General features: G+C 35.1%; 1 protein-coding gene across 1 annotated transcript in view; it reads right to left on the bottom strand.

Moving 5' to 3' along the window:
• Positions 1 to 4799: 4799 nt before the first annotated feature.
• The window catches only part of TMEFF2 (transmembrane protein with EGF like and two follistatin like domains 2), a gene marked incomplete at both ends in the record, with an annotated part of 268185 nt that continues 253405 nt past the window's right edge, over positions 4800 to 19579 (bottom strand). Inside the window, 3 exons of the mRNA XM_080720021.1 lie at positions 4800 to 4896; positions 8667 to 8825; positions 11355 to 11478. Coding sequence (XP_080576147.1) covers positions 4800 to 4896; positions 8667 to 8825; positions 11355 to 11478 — 380 coding nt within the window. The remainder of the gene's footprint in view (positions 4897 to 8666; positions 8826 to 11354; positions 11479 to 19579) is intronic.

Raw genomic sequence — 19579 nt, 5'->3', positions numbered from 1 at the left:
AACAGTGAGACTCTCAGCAGCCTAGTGAAACACTGATTCAAGAAAAAGAAAAGGGCTGGGGCATACATACCTCAGAGATAAGATGCCCCTGGGTTCAATACCCAGTACCACATACACAGAAAAAGAAAAAAAAAAAAAGATTTATTCCCATTCTTGTTCAGATATAGTACCAATGGATGCATTTTGGAAAAATAAAAAGAGTGAGCTTGTGTTTCAATTCTGTATTACCTTTACCCTAGCACAAAACCAGCTTTCTTGCCTCCAAAGATTCAAAAAAACAGTCCTTTAAGTGTGATTTCTGGACTCTTATCTAAACGCTGACCATGTGATTCTTATTATGTATCATTTGGCTGATAAAGTATGGTTCCTTGTTATCTTTATGCAATAAATATTTACCATATCCCTAAACACCATTTTCACATCTTGCAGGTTTGTGCATGGCCCTATTCAGAGCCCAAACACTGACTGTCTTATTTTCATACTAGTCACACTGGGTATGGGAAGATCTTTCTTTTCCTTTTAAAATAGGAGACAAAAAGAAATTAGGCAAATTGCCCAAGGTTAAGTAGATAGTAAAATGGAACTTGGGCTGGGACCCACATCTTCCTTGCTTTGGAGGCCAAGTTTTAAATATTATACTCACTTTGGAGGCTACTAATCCCCACTGACTATAATGGCACCCCAAATCGCCTCACTCAGTGTTAAATTCCTTGAGTAGAAGGTAAACCTTTCCAGTGTGTTTACTGATGGATCCTCTCCTCTCACCCACCTTCCTCTCCTCTGTTACACATGGGCCTGAAAGCAAATGCCTGCTACAACACAGCACCAAGAATTCTGTCTGGTGTGGTGTAGGTGCCCAATAAATATTTGATAAATAAAGAGGAAAAATGGTAAATCATTAATTTTCTGGCTCTCATTGCTTTCAGGTCAAGGGCAAGTCAGACTTGCATGGACAATTAAGGAACTACTTTGAAAGTCCATAACAGATTTTTTTTTTTTTTCTGTACTGGAGATTAATCCCAGGGACATTCTACCTCCAAGTTACACCCTTTTTTAAAAAAATTTGTTATTTTTAAGCAGTCTCACTGAGTTGCAGAAGGCCTCACTAAGTAGCTGAGGCTGGCAGTGAACCTGTGATCCCCCTGTCTCAGCCTCCCAAGTACTGGGATTACAAGTATACGCCACCACACCTGGCTACCATAATAGATTTAAGAGTTGGTCATGCAGTCACGAAGGCCTCACTGATAAGCTGTTATTTTCTAGGGGTATTGTGAAGAAGAGTTGTAAAGAGAGCATGAGGAGTGTATAAAATCTTAGAAACAAGATATTAGAGCATATGTGGAGGGTGTGAGAGTCATCCTGTGTATGGTACTGGGGTCCCAAGCACTTGGAGCTGATCAGCTTCATTATTCTTTTCACCTTCTCCGTGTGTGTGTGTGTGTGTGTGTGTGTGTGTGTGTGTGTGTGTATGTGTGTGTGTGTTATGGGAAATTGAACTCAGAAAGGCATTCTACCTCTAGGCTATATACCCCTAGCCCTTTTTTATTTGTATTTATTTATGTATCCATTTATTTATTATTTTGAAACAAGGTCTTGCTAGCTTGATGAGAGTCTCACTAAGTTGCTGAGACTAGTCTTGAATCTGTGATCCTCCTGTCTTAGCCTCCCAAGTAGCAGATTTATAGATGAGTGCTACCATTCTTAGTTATGATTTTTTTTTAAATTTACCTCTCAGTCTCCTTCTTCAGACTCTGAGATATGAAAAACCCAGAATAATCTGATAGCAAGTTCTTTTCAAAGGTGAGAGCTTTATTTTATCTTTGCTACCTGAGAGCCTGGCATAATGCTCATAATTGGTGATCTCAGTAGATGTATAATGAATATATACTAAATAAACGAGTGAATGAATGGCATGCCTTATTAGTAGTTCATTTTTAAAAAGATTTGAATTTATATATAGGATCAGCAACAAATATAGTTAATGTGATCTTGGGTAGTGATATTAAAAGCATAGTGTCTTTTCTCTGAATATATAGAATTGTAAAATTACAGAGATAAAGTAACCTTGTGGATGAGGAAACCGAGTTGTGAGTTGTGAAGTGACTGGTTTATGGTTTCCCAGAAAATTTGGGGTCAAAACAAGACATGAGTTTAGGGAATGAGGCTCTTAGTTCTACAGCGTGCAGTGGCGGTCAGAGCACACACCTTTAGTAGACAGTGTACTTTGAGCTCTACACTTGAAGTGACTGCTCTTGGCAAAGCGGAATCAAGATCAAGTCAGGGAAGAGTGATGCAGATGCAGGGAGGATGTGGGAATGACCACATGAAGAACAGATGAGGACATTAATGGTGTTTCACTTGAAGAAGAAAATACTTGCATGAGGGCTGTGGGTCGAGTTGAAAAACATGATTTTTGCCTTTATATCTTAAATACATAAACCAATTACTTCTTTGCTCTAGAGAGAGAGAGAAAAAAAAAACAGGAGCCATAGGGAGAAAGTACAGGAAAGTGGATTTCAATCAAGTGTGAGGAAGAACTGTTTAGAAAACTAGAGTTGTCCGAGAATGAAATTCCAAATGATGAGAAATAAACAAATAGAAACTGGATTATTGTCTGTCAGTACTAGATTGTGAGTTCCTGTAGATCAGAGAGCATGTGTTATTTGTATTTCTCTAGGATCTTGAATCGTACTTGGCATATAGTATATGCTCACTTAAGGTTCCTTATGCAGCTTTAAACGGGATTTCTTCATGGTGTGGGTAAGCATGGAGGTCGGCAGGAGCGTACCGAGGACTTTACTGACATTAGGTTATGATATTTGATAGAATTTTATGTAGAGTGATGCATCAATATTTAGCGAAACAGGCCATTCTTTAGTCTTAAAAGTAAAAGTCACTGGAATAGCTGCTTCTCTTGAACTGAACACAACTCTGTTGATGTTACATTTTTTCTCTTCCTTTAATAGAAAGAAGAGTTTGTTTGCACCATTATTATCTTACAAAAGAAATCAGAGTGAGTTATATCTTTGCCCATGTTAATCATTAACTAAACTTCCAGGTTGAAGTTTAAAAGGAATTTGTCTTATACAAGTATCATAGGACTGATTTCTAGGAGCAGGTGAGTGATGGGCATGCCAATAGAGTCAGACTCTTCAAATGGATGAGTGACTTGGAAAACCAGGTTGTTCAAAGTCCTAAATTCCACTTATATTGTCACCTTTATATTTTAACAAATATCTTAAATATCACTTTAGACAACTTATTTTTCAGTAAAGATTTTTATACTCAGAATGTGTCAATTTTCTATTTATGTCTTTTTTGACATGGTAATGCCATTCCTTTTTGTTGACACAGACGCCATTTGAAGAAGACAAAAAAATCCACATTTTATTTAAATTTACTATATGAGTCATGGAAAGCTATGTAGAGATAAAAATGATATAATGATTATTTGATTTATTATTTTTATTTCTTTGTGTGTATGTGGTCCTGGGGATTGAGCTAAGAGGCATTCTACATCTGAGCTATAATCCCAGTCCTATTTAATATTTTATTGTGAATGAGAGTCTTACTAAATAGTAGAGGGCTTCACTAAGTTGCTGAGGCTGGCTTCAAACCCGCTCTCCTTCTGTCTCAGCCTCCCAAATACTGAGATTACAGGCATGCAACACCATACCCAGCTCTTTTCTTTCTTTGAGAATTTTCCCAATCTATTTTCCCCCCAAACAATAAGCAACCATACTTATGTATATGCTCAATCCCAACAAAAATCAACACCAACCTTCAATAAGGTCTTTCAGATGCTATAGAATTTTCTTTCTTATCTCATCATATAAGTAGTTCCATTTCAAACAATTGTGCCTCGTTATCCACAAACTATCCACGAAGTATTTGGTTGTGATTCTAATTTTTCTCCAGAACTACATACTATACATAAAACAAGGTGCTTTTAAGAAGCCACAGTTTTGATGATGTGATGTTATGATTAATATTTTTTGCTAACTTTTAATTCCACTCACCTAAACAAAATAGATTTTTATTACTGTGTGTTCCTAATACATAACGTGCTCATGACCCTTTAGATTTATGCATTTAACTGGGAGATTCTAAGCTGCTTCTCAAGTAAAAACCAATATCTTCTTTTCCTCTCCTTTATGAGTTATAAAACACTTTTCCTCCCCTTCCTCTTTGATTTAATTTATATGCCAGAGATTTTTCTGCTCTGGGGATGAAAATGGAAGACCAGGGAAGAAAGTATATGAAATAGAGGTGATTCAAAGATCTGAAATATTTTATCCTCACTCGATAGAAAGTAAATTATTTTTCTCTTTTCCAATAACCATCATTTCCCTTGATCTTGGAATCACTCAAAACCTAGCCACTGAGTCCTGTATAAACTAATGTGCTGTCTCATGATGCAGAGGAAGATGAAATACTGGCACCTGTACAGATTGTACTAGTTGGATTATATTTACAGTTATGAAATACTGCAGATTTAAGAATGCCAATTTTTCTCATCACTGAGTATTTATTATATATAACAAATACATGGAAAAGAAAAACTATATTGTGTGATATAAATAGTTTATTTACATTACAGAAAAACATCAAGACAATGTATACTATTTCAAATATATCCATACATAATCAAATATAGCTGTAGTACATGTTTTCATTGGTGTAGATTACCACAAATGCAAGGCAACATGTGTAGATCTCTTGTCTTATTCTTTTGTCTATAATACTGTATTGTGTAGTCCAGGTTGTCGGTAGTCCAGCCACTGTGAAACATGCTCCCCTTAGATTAACCTCGTGGACGCTCTGGTAGTGTTGTCTGAACTGTAGTGCCCTGTATTTTGCTTCTGTCTGTGAATTCTGTTGCTTCTGGGGCATTTCCTAGAAGGTTGGAAAGTTTACAGATCTTAGTCCAATGTGATTACCTAAAAAGTTTGGTCCAATAATCATAGAGTGAAGCTGTGGATTAAGCAAATTGTTAAAGAAGTTCAGATGAAAGTATTTGTTACTAGTAGAAGCTGAGAATATTTTGGAAAAATTATTTTTTGCTTCTCCTTGTGGTTGTCTTTAAGCTTCTGTTGAGAACTGAAGAATAGAAGTTGAAGAAGGGTGCATTTACCTTGGCCTCAACTGCTTGCTCATTAAGGCACAACACAAAGACTCAGTGCAATCGAGCGAGTCGTGAGCTCATTGCATCTCACTTTAAAGGTCTTCTGCAATTTTATATTTTAAATGTCTTAAGGATGAACGTTATATTGACATTTCAATGCCACATGTTAAAATCTCATCACGCCAGAGAATGAGCCAACTGTTAATATTCAATATGGAATAGAAAGGAATATTGCTCTTGTTTAGCCTTATATCATTTTTGTGCATTAATACATAAATTGGTACCAGTTATGTAGCATCTATTAAAAGCTAATATTAAGTCAAATTATCTGAAAATATGCAATCAGTATTTTTTCTCTTGTAAGAAAAGATTGCTTTGATCACTCAAACAAAAAAAATATAAAGTTCCTGTAAAATCTTATTATAACAATCTGTGGATATTAGGGAATAAGGGAATATATATATATATATATATATATATATATATATATACACACACACATATATATATGTACAAACACCTACATAGTATCAATGGATTTATATTTTGTATGTGATTAATACTATGTAGGTATGTGTATGTGTGTATAGCTCTGTTTGTGCATGTGTGTATTGCTTCTAAGGGAAATATACCCCTCAAAAATGAACACGGAGTTGGAATCACATTCCTGGCAAGTGGAATCTGGAGATTAATAAAGATAAAAATCATCAAAAATCCAATTAATAGAGCAGCTCTTTTCACTTTGTCTCTAGATATTTATATTTTTTGTGACACATACTATTTAGGAATAGGGCAGGTGTTAGGCTAAAATATAAAGACAAAGAAGATGAAGGAATTAAAAAAGTGAGAAGAAAAGAAATAAGTAGAAAAGATAAGAGGGTAGGTGAGAAAGACATTACAAATTAAGAGAATGAAAGAATCAATGTTGGTTTGATTTTGTAAATATTTTAGCATCCCTGTAGTTTTAAATCTTGACAAACAAGTGTTGTTTGCCAGGTCACTAGGTGGGAGGGGAGATGCCTGGTTGGAAAATCTGGTTTCTAAGCTGAATGTTTTCAAATGACTAAAATGGATCCATTCTAGGAAGTGATGTGGGTTATTGCCTTGTATGACTCCTGAGAAGGTTTTGAAAACAAAGAAAATGAAAAGGCCATATGCCAACATAACTTACTCTAACATGGAGCAAGGTTTAGGTTTTCTTGGGCATAAGAACACACAAAATCATGACTAGCCAAGGGATAGTCTGAGTACTGGTTAAGGGCACAAGCTCTGACAGTAGGTAGTCTAGACACAATTTTTCCTCTTATTACTCACTGTGTAAAGTAAAGAATTTGCTAACTTCTTATACTTTTGGGGTCTCTACCTTGAAAATGAGGATAATTGTTTTAGTGTTATTAAATGTGCATACATGTGTATTAGTGTATATATCACATGCGTGTATGTATACATACATACACACATACATATATGTCTGTGTATATACATATACACATACACAATTCCTGGTGTGGTAAAGTTCCTGTATATTCTATTCACTTTTGTTATATATGGGGATAGTACTATGATTAATAGCTGAGTTGGAACATATGCTAAAGTATTTAAATTTTGCTTTTTCCAATATATAAAGCAGTAAATTGTTGTAATATCTGGTAAACATGAGTTTTGATTTTCATGTACTAATATTGCTTGTATACTAGAATGCTAAGACCCTTAGAGTAGTATGTACAGTTTTCTGTGTTTTAGTTTCTTTTCTATCATTTCTTTTTCATACTCAGTATTTTTGGTTTCTTATATCATTATGTTCCCCAGAATCTATTTTAACATAATCCATTGACTCACTTGGCATCTAAAGGCGAGAGTCGAGCTGATGAACTCAACTGGGCTTACAGCAGCACAAAGCTCCAGTTGATGATCTTCCCTTGAGCCTTTAGGGCAGGCAAGGATTTATGAAACATATTTTGTTTTCAAGAGCAAATGCCACAGTTGTTCTCAAAGATTATATTGCAAAAAAGAGAGTGAGTTGTATTATGGCCTTTATTTTCTAAGGATATGATACTTTTATTTTCTTATTGTTTAAAAAATGCTGGGCGTGGTGGCACAGGCTTATAATCCCCACACTTGGGAGGCGGAGACAGGAGGATCATGCAGGTTCAAAGCCACCCCCACTGGCTTAAGAGACCCTGTTTCAAAAAATAAAAAAAGTATAAAATAGGTCTGGGAGTGTAGCCCAGAGGTAGAAGGGCTTCCAGGAACCCCAGTACCACCAAAATAAATAAATAAATAAATAATAAATAAATAAATAATAAAAATAATCTGGGGAAAACATTCTGATTTACTGTATAGATGTACAGATTAATGGAGTCTAATTGCTTCGTGAATTTGGTGAAGCCCTTAAAGGACTTCCTCAGAAATTTTTAAAGAAGGATGAAATCGGGCCAGAAAAGAGTACATTCAATAAGTTTTCTGGTTACACAAGACATGACTGATATGCATTTAGCTTAGAATCTAATTCTTGGTCATGACAAGTTTGTACATCTGGCCCCACTGCTTTATGCTAAGCCCAAAGTCAGATATCGCTAATCAAGCATGGTTTTCTTTCCTGTTGAGGTTGAATAAAACTTCTTTCTCTCAAATTTGTCTCTAGGAAAGAATTATCTTTTAGATTATATTAGATTAGCATTTGATAAAAAGTTTGTTGTACTATTTGTTACATGTTTCTATACATTAAAGGTTTTCAGTTAGTAATAACATAATGTTTCTCATTACTATTTTTATTTTGTAATTAAAAGCTTTCTGGCCGGGCGTGGTGGCGCACGCTTGTAATCCCCCACGCTTGGGAGGCAGAGACTGGAGGATCACGCAGGTGTGAAGCCAGCCGTGCTGGCTTAAGAGACCCTTTTTCCAAATTTAAGAAGTATAAAAATAGGTCTGGGAGTGTAGCCCAGAGGTAGAAGGGTTTCCAGGAACCCCAGTACCACCAAAAAAAAAAAAAAAAGCTTTCTGTCATCTCAAGAAAAAAATATATTTTCTGTTCATACCAAATATGTTAAAATTTATTTTACCCGAGGCTTATATTTAGAAATATAAGTGCTATTAAAAAAGCTATGAGTTAATGCTTTTCTAGGTTTTGTCCAAAACACACCCTGACTTCATTAGAAATACTGATCTGAGTAGGTAAAGATCATTTAAATAGGCTGTTAGTAGTTTGAAGACTCACACTTTATAGTTAAAAGAAAAAAAGCATATTTAAATGAAAATTGGCATTATATGTTAGAGAGAAAAGGACCTTTGCTTAGAAAATAATCTTCATCATAATGAGAAAATAAGTAGGATAGTTTGTACCAGTCCAGCATGAAAATGCATGCCTTTCCATTTGGCCATTCAGATGCTCTTATGATGAGGATACAGGATTTATGGAGAATGGATGGCTGTAGAGTCCACTGAGGGACCTGTTAACTAGACAGGTGTGATTGTAAAAAACAAAACAAAACAAAACAAAATGCATCCTTTTATTTGATGATTGCTAAGTACAGTCACTGACCTTGTGATGCAGAGGACCACCACACAGATGACAGCAATCTGAATTGTTCCAATCACAGCGGCAATTAAGACGTACTGGAATCGTACAGGACCAGGAACAACATATAGCACACTGTAGTCCTTTTTTTCACAGTGTTGTCCAGTATAACCAGCATCACACCTGGAAAAATTATAGTGTCCAGTTACCTATACCTGTAGATTCATATTTTATAGTTGACTGATTGGCACTCATCTTCACCATGAAATTAGTTTTTTGTTGTCTTTGTCATTCTCCTTTTTTAAATAAATACTATTTTGTAGATATTGTTCTCAGTTGCTTATTTCTAACAAGATCTCTCTGCTGGTAGTTTAGAAGATATGAGATTCCGTTTTATATTCTTAATAATAAAATTTTAAAATAGCATTGCCAGACAATTTGTTTGTGATGACAATATAGGCAGAGGGATAATTATTTCTTTTTATATGTTCAGATGAGCTTTATCTTTTATTTAATTTGTTCTTTAACCAATCTAAGCCAACATGTTTACTTGAGAAAAAGTTTGTTTGACAAACTTTGACATGGGTACAAAAAATAAAGCTATTCATGAAAATAAAGCATACTCTATGCTATTGTCAGAAAAAAAAAGGTGTTTGAAAAGTTTGGGATCAGAGATACAACAAGAGTCACTTTTTAAATCTATTAGTCATAAAGTCATCTGCTGATGTTGGGGAGTTACATTTTGTTAGATAAAAGTATTTCTAGCTGGCTTCTAGAAATACTTTAGGCATTTGGTGCATGCCTATAATTCAAGATGCTTGGGAGGCTGAATCAAGAGGATTGCTTGATCAAGACCAGCCTGGGCAACATAGCAATATTTTGTCTCAAAAACATCCTATTAAGATTTATGACTACAATGCACCAATAAAAAATTAAAAAGCTGAAAAAAACCCACCAAGAAACCAACCAACAAAGTAAATAGAAAATGAAAACATAGTTATGATGTCGGCAGTGCGGTTCTGCAAAACAAACCCATGTACGATTCCTCTGAGAATGAAGTTGCCTCATCCTTCAACTCTAAGTCAAAAGAGCCCAAGTAGACAATCTGCACATTGTAATTAGCATTTGACAACTCAATAAAGAAGTCGCTCATGAAAAATGCTAACAGGGATTGACTAGTTATTAACTTTTGTGGAACTATTTTAGCACTTGACTTTGGATTCCTTCTAACTAAATCCTCAAGTCTTTCTTCTGTACCAGGAAGGGTTTAATAATGGCGGCTGCTATGATGAGAGGCCCAGCAGGAGTAACTTCTCCATCATGTTCACAGTGCACAGTTTCCCTGGAGGGCCGGTGCTAATGTATAGTGAAGGGAAACACAAAAAGAAGAAAGCAATAGATGGAAGAGAGACAGACAGACAGACAGACAGAAAGTGGGCAAGCAAGTAAGCACTTTTGGTGTGTGTTTATTCATTACACATGATTTATGTTATTAAATATCACTTGCATATTAATTTATAATTAGCTATTAATTTAGTAAAATTACTAAATTAATTTTTAAATATTAATACATAAGGTTTTTCTTTTTGTTTTTGCTGTCTTTGGAATAATGACTGTATTTTCTAGACTTGAATTCTCAGCAGATATTTATAAATGAAATTGAGATAAGCAACTTCTTTGTGTCTCTACTTAATTTGAAACTGTGCATGTGTAGATAGTTATCCCACGGTGCAAGGTGCCATGGATAGCCCACCCTAAAAAACGGAATGCCTGGAAAAACCAAGAATGATGATATTATTAAAAGTTCTGGCCCAGCATGGTGGCACATGCCTGTAATACCAGTACTTGAGAGGCTGAGACAGGATTGTAGGTTTGAAGCCAGCCTCAGAAACTTAGCAAGGCTCTTAGCAATTTAGTGAGACCCATTTCTAAATAAAAATGAAATATGACTAGGAGTTTTGTTCAAAGGTAGAATGCCGCTGGGCGTGGTAGCGCATGCTTTTAATCCCTGGGCTTGGGAGGCTAACACAGGAGGATCGCGCAGGTTCGAAGCCAGCCATGCTGGCTTAAGAGACCCTGTTTCCAAATAAAAAAGTATAAATAGGTGTCTGGGAGTGTAGCCCAGAGGTAGAAGGGTTTCCAGGAACCCCAGTACCACCAAGAAAAAAAAAAAAGGTAGAATGCCTCTCCAGTACCACACACACACAGAAAAAAGTTTGGAAGAAGGGCTGGGGATGTAGCTATGTGATTGAGCACTTACTTGCCTAGCATATGTTCAATCCCCAGTGCTGCAAAATAAACAAATAGTCACTATAAAAGTTCTGAAAAACTTCAGAAATGATGATCTCCACAAAGCATGATTTACTTGTTTGAGAAATATTTAGTGAACAATGTCAAGCACTGTTCTAAATTCAGAGGAAAGAGAAGTGAATAATGAGTATCTTGTGCCTTTAAGGATATTGTAATGTGCAAAGTAAAATTTTAAATTCTACTAATAGAGTATGTATAGTGATGTGTTACATAGTACGTGATTGTGTAAGGCATACACATATTATGGTTTCTGTGGGGGGTGTATTTGTGTGTGTATTATGTGTATAGGAAAGGCAGAGAAAAGTTTTACTGCTGATCACCCATTAAAGCAGAATGCCAACCAACCATTTAGCCTACATTTTAACTTTATGCAATTTAAAACTTAAAGAGTGAAGACATTACCTGCAAGACGGTTCCTGCATGTTGATAGAATGCTCACACTTCCCGTGCATACAGAAGCCATTGTAATGTTCTGGACAAGGTATGTGGTGTTCTCTGGCACTTTCTTCTAATTTGTTAGCATTCTCTGTGAATACAGATAAAAGCAAGCACCCCCTGTAAATACGTTCTTAGCCCAGTAAGATCAACCAGTACATTAAGAAGCAAAGCTACAGTAGGCAAAGCTATTTAAAAGGGCAAGAACTAAAAAGGCCATGCTTCAGAAGAAAGAGGGCGAAAGAATTGAAAGACATACGTCTTTACAATTGTGTTTAGAGATGAAACTGCAAAATTGCCCAGTGCTTTTCATGCTTTTATGCAATTTCCTACATCTTTAACAGCCAGTGATGTTTCTATGAGTCGTCAGACAGCTTTAATTTTCCTTGTGTAGAGACTGTACATTGATCATAAAATAATTCAAGAAGAAATATTCTACTTTTTGAATTTCAAAGCCCAGCATAATGTCCCTAAGAGTAAATTGCTGTAATACCTTGGTACTTTCTCTGTGCGAGAGCTTAAAAGTTAAAATATGGTATGTTCAATTGTTTTTTTCCAAACCAAATGCAAATTTCAATAAATGTATTCTTTCAGACATTTAAAATCTACTGTGAACATGATTTTTACTAGCATCTATACATTTTTATTGCCAAAATAAATCTATTGAAAGAGCAAATGTTATTTCAGAATCACTTATGGAGCTATGAAGCAGTACATCCTGAATGCTTTAATTGTATTTTAGCGCACACTATTTGGCCAATGTTAACATGTTATATGAAACTTGAACTTAGGGTAAAGAAAAGTTTGTGTTATACAGTGAACCCTTTCTGCTGTCATTAGTAAGTTTTGTTTTCTTATGCATTTATAAAGATTTTAAATATTTTTATAATCACTTTCTAAATATGTTTATTTGTAATGCCATCTATAAGTGGTCTTTTCATTCTTTATCTGTTCATTTTATAGTAGAAAGTTTTGTCTTTTTTCAGTCTCTTCTATAATCTAAAATCTGATATTCTTAAAAGATGATTTTTGTATGACTACAATGCACCAATATAAAATTTTAAAAAAAGTAAAAACGTGACCTCAATCTAAGGAAATTCTTCAATATCAACTCCACAGTTGGTCAGCAGTCATGAAATAGTACAAGTTAATTACTGTTGCTATCAAATGGATTGTTTCTTATTATTTCCACATGAAAATAAAGGTTTTTTTTGTTATAGTGTACCCCTACAATTTTCCCTGTACTTATAGATGAAAAGCATATTCATCAGGAAAAAAAATTACTCTCTTATTAGGAAATCAGAAAAATGTATTATTTCCATTTAGACAGAGTTGTAAAATATATGTACATTTTAAGATTAGATGCCATCTGCAAATCATTAAAGTTAGAAGTAAATTGTCAAATTTATTTAGTACTTTCTTGTGCAGGGAATTTATGTATACTCTTATGATAGGTGATATTTCAAGTTGCATACTCAACCGCATAAGAGATTTACCATAAGTATGCTAGAGAGTCTGTTAGACAACATTTCAGCCATTTGTTTGTTCTATAACTGTGTCTTTAGCTATGATGTTTAGCAATTCTTTGTCTGCATTAAAATATTTCTACATTGATAATTAAAGTGAATGAACTGCTTTCACAGGGAAGACTATGAGTATGTAGAACATTCTTTTTTGGTTTCTCCCTGTTCTTTTGTTATTTTTAAATTGTGTGCATGGTGCTTTGGTAGCAATCATACTCTGTGGTAAGCAAACACAGAAAATGGAAGTGTATGATGTTGGGTGAAGTTTCCAACGTGGGGACATCTGACAGAAATGGAAGTAGGCAACCATGACAGCTGGGTGCACCTTGCAATGGTTTGTGGTCACTCACAAATCCATGGAGAAGACCAGGCTTATTCTGTGGCAGGGCCAGGGGGCAACAAAAGAGAGTGGTCAAACCATAGACCTGCTGTTTAGAGGAAACTGCAGCAGTAGAGGCTCTCAGTCTCACTGCTGCTGTAAGAAAACAGCACTAAATTCTTCTATTTCTGGGTCTTCTTCTCATAACACACTAGTCAACACTTGTATTTAGTGTCCCTTAGTTACCGTTCAGCACTTCTGCACACCTACATGCAGGGTACATTTCTTACATGCTTCCTTACATTTCAGTTATATACTATCTTTTCAGTCAGAGTAGTTTTTAAAGACTCATTTTATTAAGGCTGTTTTTCTTTCTCTCAGCCCAAAATAAGATCAAGAATTTTCCTAACTTGAAATCCATTTTTTCAGATGATTTTATTTTTAACACAGTACTTTACCTTATTCTGACACTTAGTTGCTGTATTTAAACTATATCCATAACTATGATCTGGAGCCTAACAACAAAATAAGAGCTTGTTGGAATAAGACATTGCCTTTGTGTGCTAAGAGATGGATATTTTCTCAAAGTTTATTATCCAACCAGAATAACCACATGGGAGGGGGAGAGTTTCCATCATAAAATCTGGTAATTAGTTTACACCATTCCTCTTGAGCTTGGAGTGTTCTGTTATGCTGCTCATAGAATACTGTCAAATAAGGAAGTAGAGAGATTGAAAATAAATGAGTAGGAGAAATGATCCCTGGGCAAGAAAATGAGGAATCATCAATACATGTCAACAAATTTATAGTCAATCCAACCAAGTAAACCAGTTGATTGAAAACCTGAATATATAATCACTTCTGGTAATGCAATAGACACACTTTAGAAATGAAATTTAAGTATATTACAAGGAGTAGAAACACAGAAATCTAATATCTCAAAACAGATATATCTATGGAGTGTGGTGAGCCTTTGTGCTCCTGAAGTTTACATATAGAGGACATTCAAGAGGTAGTAAAGCATTTGAAGATTTAAAATTATATAAGAATAATACTTTGGAAGCTGTTTCCTCCAGTGGCTGATGACTTAGTCATCGATTTCTCTGTCCTCTGTTTAAAAAGAGGTTTATTGTAAGGGTTGTGTTCTCTCTTCTAAGAAAGACAGTGGTGATGGTAGAAACTCTTCGTGTCTTTGTTTAAGATCTTCTACCAGTTTCTTGTTTAAATGTTTACAAATGACTTGCTCTGAAAGAGATCTTGACCGTTCTAAGAGATAATTCCTGGTATAACTTGAGTTACTTTCAGCAGACCTAATAGGGCTGTGATCATTGCTAGTCAGCACTCCTTCAGAGCTGTTGAAGTGAGCTGTTGTATAGCACAGCTACACATACTATTCTATCCTGGTACTTTCAGGGAAAGAGACAGGGAAAGGAGATGAGACAAAGAATGGCAAATGGCAACGCTGTACTGTACTGCAAGTCAGTTAAAGTAAGTAGACAGAAAGAGGGCAGAGACAGAGGTATCAGTTCAGTTTTAGTCAATACAGCTTAAAGTTGTGTGTGTGTGTGTGTGTGTGTGTGTGTGTGTGTGTGTTTTCCCTTATTCTTGTCTTTGTTTACCCAAGCTTGAAATAATAGAGAATGAATCTATCAAAGTGATACATTTTGCATTAAAGCAGAGATATAACTATGAAATTTGATTAATGCTACCTATATTTCTATAGAGAATGTTTCTCTTTGGCCAAAGAAGTTTTAAAAGACAATAAATGTCATCTATTCAATAACCTCTAGGGTTGTGTGTTTTGAAAGCCAACTTGAACTAGCAAACCTAGACTCTCAGTCCTAGAGATAGATGAGCCAAACATACTATTAGCATCTGATGCTATTAAGTGTTTTACACAGAACCCATTTTTCTTGTTCTGGTGCTCTGCTCTCTCGTTTTAAAATAATTTTACCTCTGCATAGCCTACAAATATGGGATAGTTTTGATGGTACAACATGAATATCCTCTCTATTTGACAATTTTATATTTCATCTGGGTTGACTGGTTCCAAATCTCTGTATTTTCCTTATGGAAGGGACAAAAGTCAGCTTCCTTTAGCTCACAGAGTTTTGGGGTTTTATAAGATCACCTTTATAAAAATATCAAACTACTTCTAAGTGCTGGGAGAACAGACTACCCACTATGCATTATGGTCTGGGAGGCCTTTTGGGGGCTGGTGAGATGATACTTTTTCCTGGTGAGATGCCCATGGGGCTTTGGCCTTTCTTTCAAACACACACAAATCCCTTAGGTCATTGATTCCCTAGGAGGAGACTGATTCTGTGTAAGGACTTCAGAGTAAGTTGGACAGATCTTAAAAAGAAGAGGTAACATCAAAGATTCAGTGGAGGTTTCGGGTAAGCAGAAATCTACTGCACAGTTTAAAGCCACCAGAGCTGTTTAATAGGCAAATGCACTGTATAGTGAAGAAGTGAGTTTCTGATGCTATTAAAAGGAGTTCTCTTACCATCCTCAGAGATGTTCTAGGCTGTTACTATATGATAGATTGAATTTTTTCAGACCTCCATGTTCCTTAAATTCTAAAATCAATATTTGTTTCTATTTATAATATTTACTCATAAGATATTACTAGTAAATGTTTACTAATATTTATCATAAAATTCCTCATTTTGAATATTCTGGAGAAAGAAGTGAGCTAATAGACATATTTAAAATATAAGTTTGCCTTAATCATAGAATGCTTTACTTTTGAAAAAGGTATGACATATCTTAAATTTTGATATGTCTGTAATTCAGACATTATAGCATAACCTAATCATTATTATATATTGTCTTCCTTATGGGGAACAATATGTTTTGAATATGTAAATCTAACTCTTAGCATTATCTTTCATCATTACATATTATCTTGACAAGCACATGCATGTTAGTAGTAGTTTGGCTTATTATCTTTTCAACTATCTTGTCCTGTGGACACACAAAATGAATGACACTTTTCTAAAACTCCAAAAATTGCATTTTTGGATACTTATATAATATTACTCGTTCTCATATTTGATGACAACACAAGGAAACTTTAGCACTGAAACATTCATATTTTTATACTTAATTTTGGTTACTTGATGTCATTGCTATTCTTTCTCTTTTCTATATCTCTAAAGCAATTTGAAAATAATTTTATTTAACCAAGTAGAAAAAGGAAAGTATCTTACTTCCCATTATACTTACATTATGCCTGGGGCAGAAATAAATTATGAATTTGAAGTAAAGTCATGATTGTCTTCATTGTGGATTAGAGTAGGTCTCTGAGAAGACAGACAATTCTTATGATTTCCTCTCCTTATCTTATCAGCTATAAACATATGAGGTGGCTGTAAAACCTCATATCTAGCTTGAATTGCAACCAAAGTTTTTGAAAGACCTGAAAAGTGTCCCTATTGAATGGGATCTGCGTGTAGTGCAGTAAGAGTTCTTGCAAGCTAATAAATTCCATTGAGCCTTACCTGCTGCCACCGTGTCTTTAAAGCATAGATGAGAAGATAAGAGCCTCTTTTTTTTAAGCCTCTTGGACAGAGACTCAAATAGAATGCTAGATAAAAGTGACAGCCTAGTACATGGGACACAGAGGCATTTAAGGACACAATCAACCCTCAAGTTTTGTGAAGAGCAGAGATCCAATCATAACATTCCTAGTTATTTAATCTCTGCCAAAGATTTAGAAAAATAACTCTTCAAAGCAAAGACCAAGTCCTTTAAGTGCTACAAATCCAGCATTTCTTCTGTAAATTGAACATGAGCCTTTTTTTTCCTGGGATAATAACTGAAACTACTGATATCTGAAAAAATTGATAGTTTGGCAGTGGCCTGGCTTCAGAACAGGATGGAAGGAAATACAGAAGACTTTCTTCTTGTCCCATAATGATCAGGCACTAATGTAAAATCTGAAAACGATTATCTGTATCACTTGAAAATATTCTTATTGGATATAAAATTAAAACAAAGTGGAGAAAAACTAATCTTCATGTTATTACATTCTCAGGCAAGACTTTGATGATGTTTTCAGAAATTGTCTGAATTTAAATCAAGGAAAGTACCAGAAACTGAAATATATGTAGTAATTTAGGGACTTGGATGATTGAAGTGTAACAATACTGGATGATTATTTGTATGGCCCTTTATTTTCTCAGTTTCTTCTTGTAATATATATATATATATTATATTATATATATTATATATATACTATATATATATACTATATATATACTATATATATATCAGTTTATATATATATACTGATAAATCTATGAAATCTCAGAAAAATATTATATGTAATATTTTAACCTATAACATTCAAATAAAATGATTGTAATTTAAGGATTTGGCATAACATGGGTTATATAGCTTTAATTAGATATTCTGGACCTCCAAGAAAAAAGGAAAATACTGTTTTTTAATTTTTAAGAGCAAAATATGCAAATTTTAATTATTTCCCCTCCCTCTGTGTGTTTGTGTGTGTGTGTATGTGTGTGTGTGTGTGTGTGTGTGTGTGTGTGTGTTACTGGAGATTGAACCATTGAACCCAGGGACATTCTACCTCCAAGCTACACCCCAGATTTTTTATTTGTTTTTATTTTGAAACAGGATCCCACGAAGTTGCTGAGGCTGGCCTTAATGATCCTGTCTCAGCCTCCCAAGTACTGGGATTATAGGTGTGAGCTACCACAACTAGTTTCCTGTTTTTTGATGCAGTCATGTTTTGCTTGGCATTAGCTGGCCGAGTTTTCAAGAGTGAAGAGTACAGACTACTGAGAAAGCTGTGTCCCCAACCAATGGTCCTTTTCCAACTTTACCAGTCAAGAGCCTAATAACTCTAGGAAAATGGGTGACTCTTAGAGGTTTAGAAGATTTAGCTTGAAGACCTTTTAAAGACACACTATTTCATTGAACTGTAGAAGGCTTTGGCAATACTTGAGTAAATATCCGGCCGTGGGAAGTGGTAGGGACCTATAGTTTGTTAGCCTCCTGGGAGTCCAGAGCTGGAGTTGCCTTAAATTTATTAAGGGCGATTTGCTAGCACTCTCCCCATGAGTATTTGCTGCAGCATCTCTTCTTACTTTTAAGCTACTTTTGGAAGTAATTTTCTATAAGATATTAGAGAAAGAAGGAAAAAAAGGGGAAAGCCATTTTATCACAAGAATACTCCCCTTCTAGCTGGGCGTGGTGGCGAACGCTTGCAATCCCAGCGCTTGAGAGGCTGAGACAGGAGGATTGCACAGGTTCGAAGCCAGCCTCAGCTACTTAGTGAGGCTCTCAGCTACTTAGCGAGACCCTGTTTCCAAATAAAATGTAAAAAATAGGTCTGGGAGTATAGGCTGGAGGTAGAAAGCCTCTGGGTTCCACCTCCAGTACTGCCGGGGGGGGGGGAGAATAAAAGAATATTCCCCTTCTTTTTTGTTGAACTAAATCAGCATTTCTGGTTAAATTTATTTGCTTAGTGACTAATCCTGGTGTCCTTCCTTTGGGAGCTTCTTTTGTGACAATTCTGAAATGACACTAAGTGACAACAAAAAGAAGGAATGGGTTCAGGTGCCATCCATTTCAGCTGTCTGCACTACCTGAGTCATACTATTTTCTTCTTCTTTGGCTGTATATACAGAGATGGCTAAATAATCAAGATTCACTGTATCAAGTGATACATTTGTTTTTCATTGTGACCTGAAGTTATGAACCGTCACAGAATGTGGAGGATTGAGAATGGAACATTTACTAGAACAAAGTGAAAGCAAATGTTTTTAATCATGTAGAGAAGAACACACACACACACACACACACACACACACACACGCACAAACACACAGTCTTTCAGTTATTGACTTGATGAATTTTTCTTGCACATTGTCTACACTGTTATGCGCTGTATATAATATGATATATATATATATATATATATATATATATATATATATTGTCTCCAAATGAGCTTGCTTATTGTCTTTTGAACACAGTCAAGAAAACAGATTCTTAGGTCAAGATAATAATAAATATATCTATAATCACTTGAGACTCTACAATAGGACAAATGTTGTTTTTTAACACATAACATGATTGAAAATCTGTTCCTTATAGCAGTCCCTCAAGGTAGATTTATAAAATTCCCATGTTTTATATATTAGGAAACTGAAACTCAAGTAGACTAAATTACTTTTCTTAGGAATTTACACAATTCTTAAACAGAACTGAGGTCAAATTTGGGGCTTTTTTCATTGTTGCATATAGACCACACAGTTAAGAACTTACTGAAACACAAGGCAACGTCTGGCCTCCAGGCATTATTATTATTATTTTTC

Source organism: Muscardinus avellanarius (assembly GCF_963383645.1).
Source record: "Muscardinus avellanarius genome assembly, chromosome: 2".
Lineage (NCBI taxonomy): Eukaryota > Metazoa > Chordata > Mammalia > Rodentia > Gliridae > Muscardinus > Muscardinus avellanarius.
Note: the sequence above shows the minus strand (reverse complement) of the source record. Positions and strands in the feature narration are given on the sequence as shown.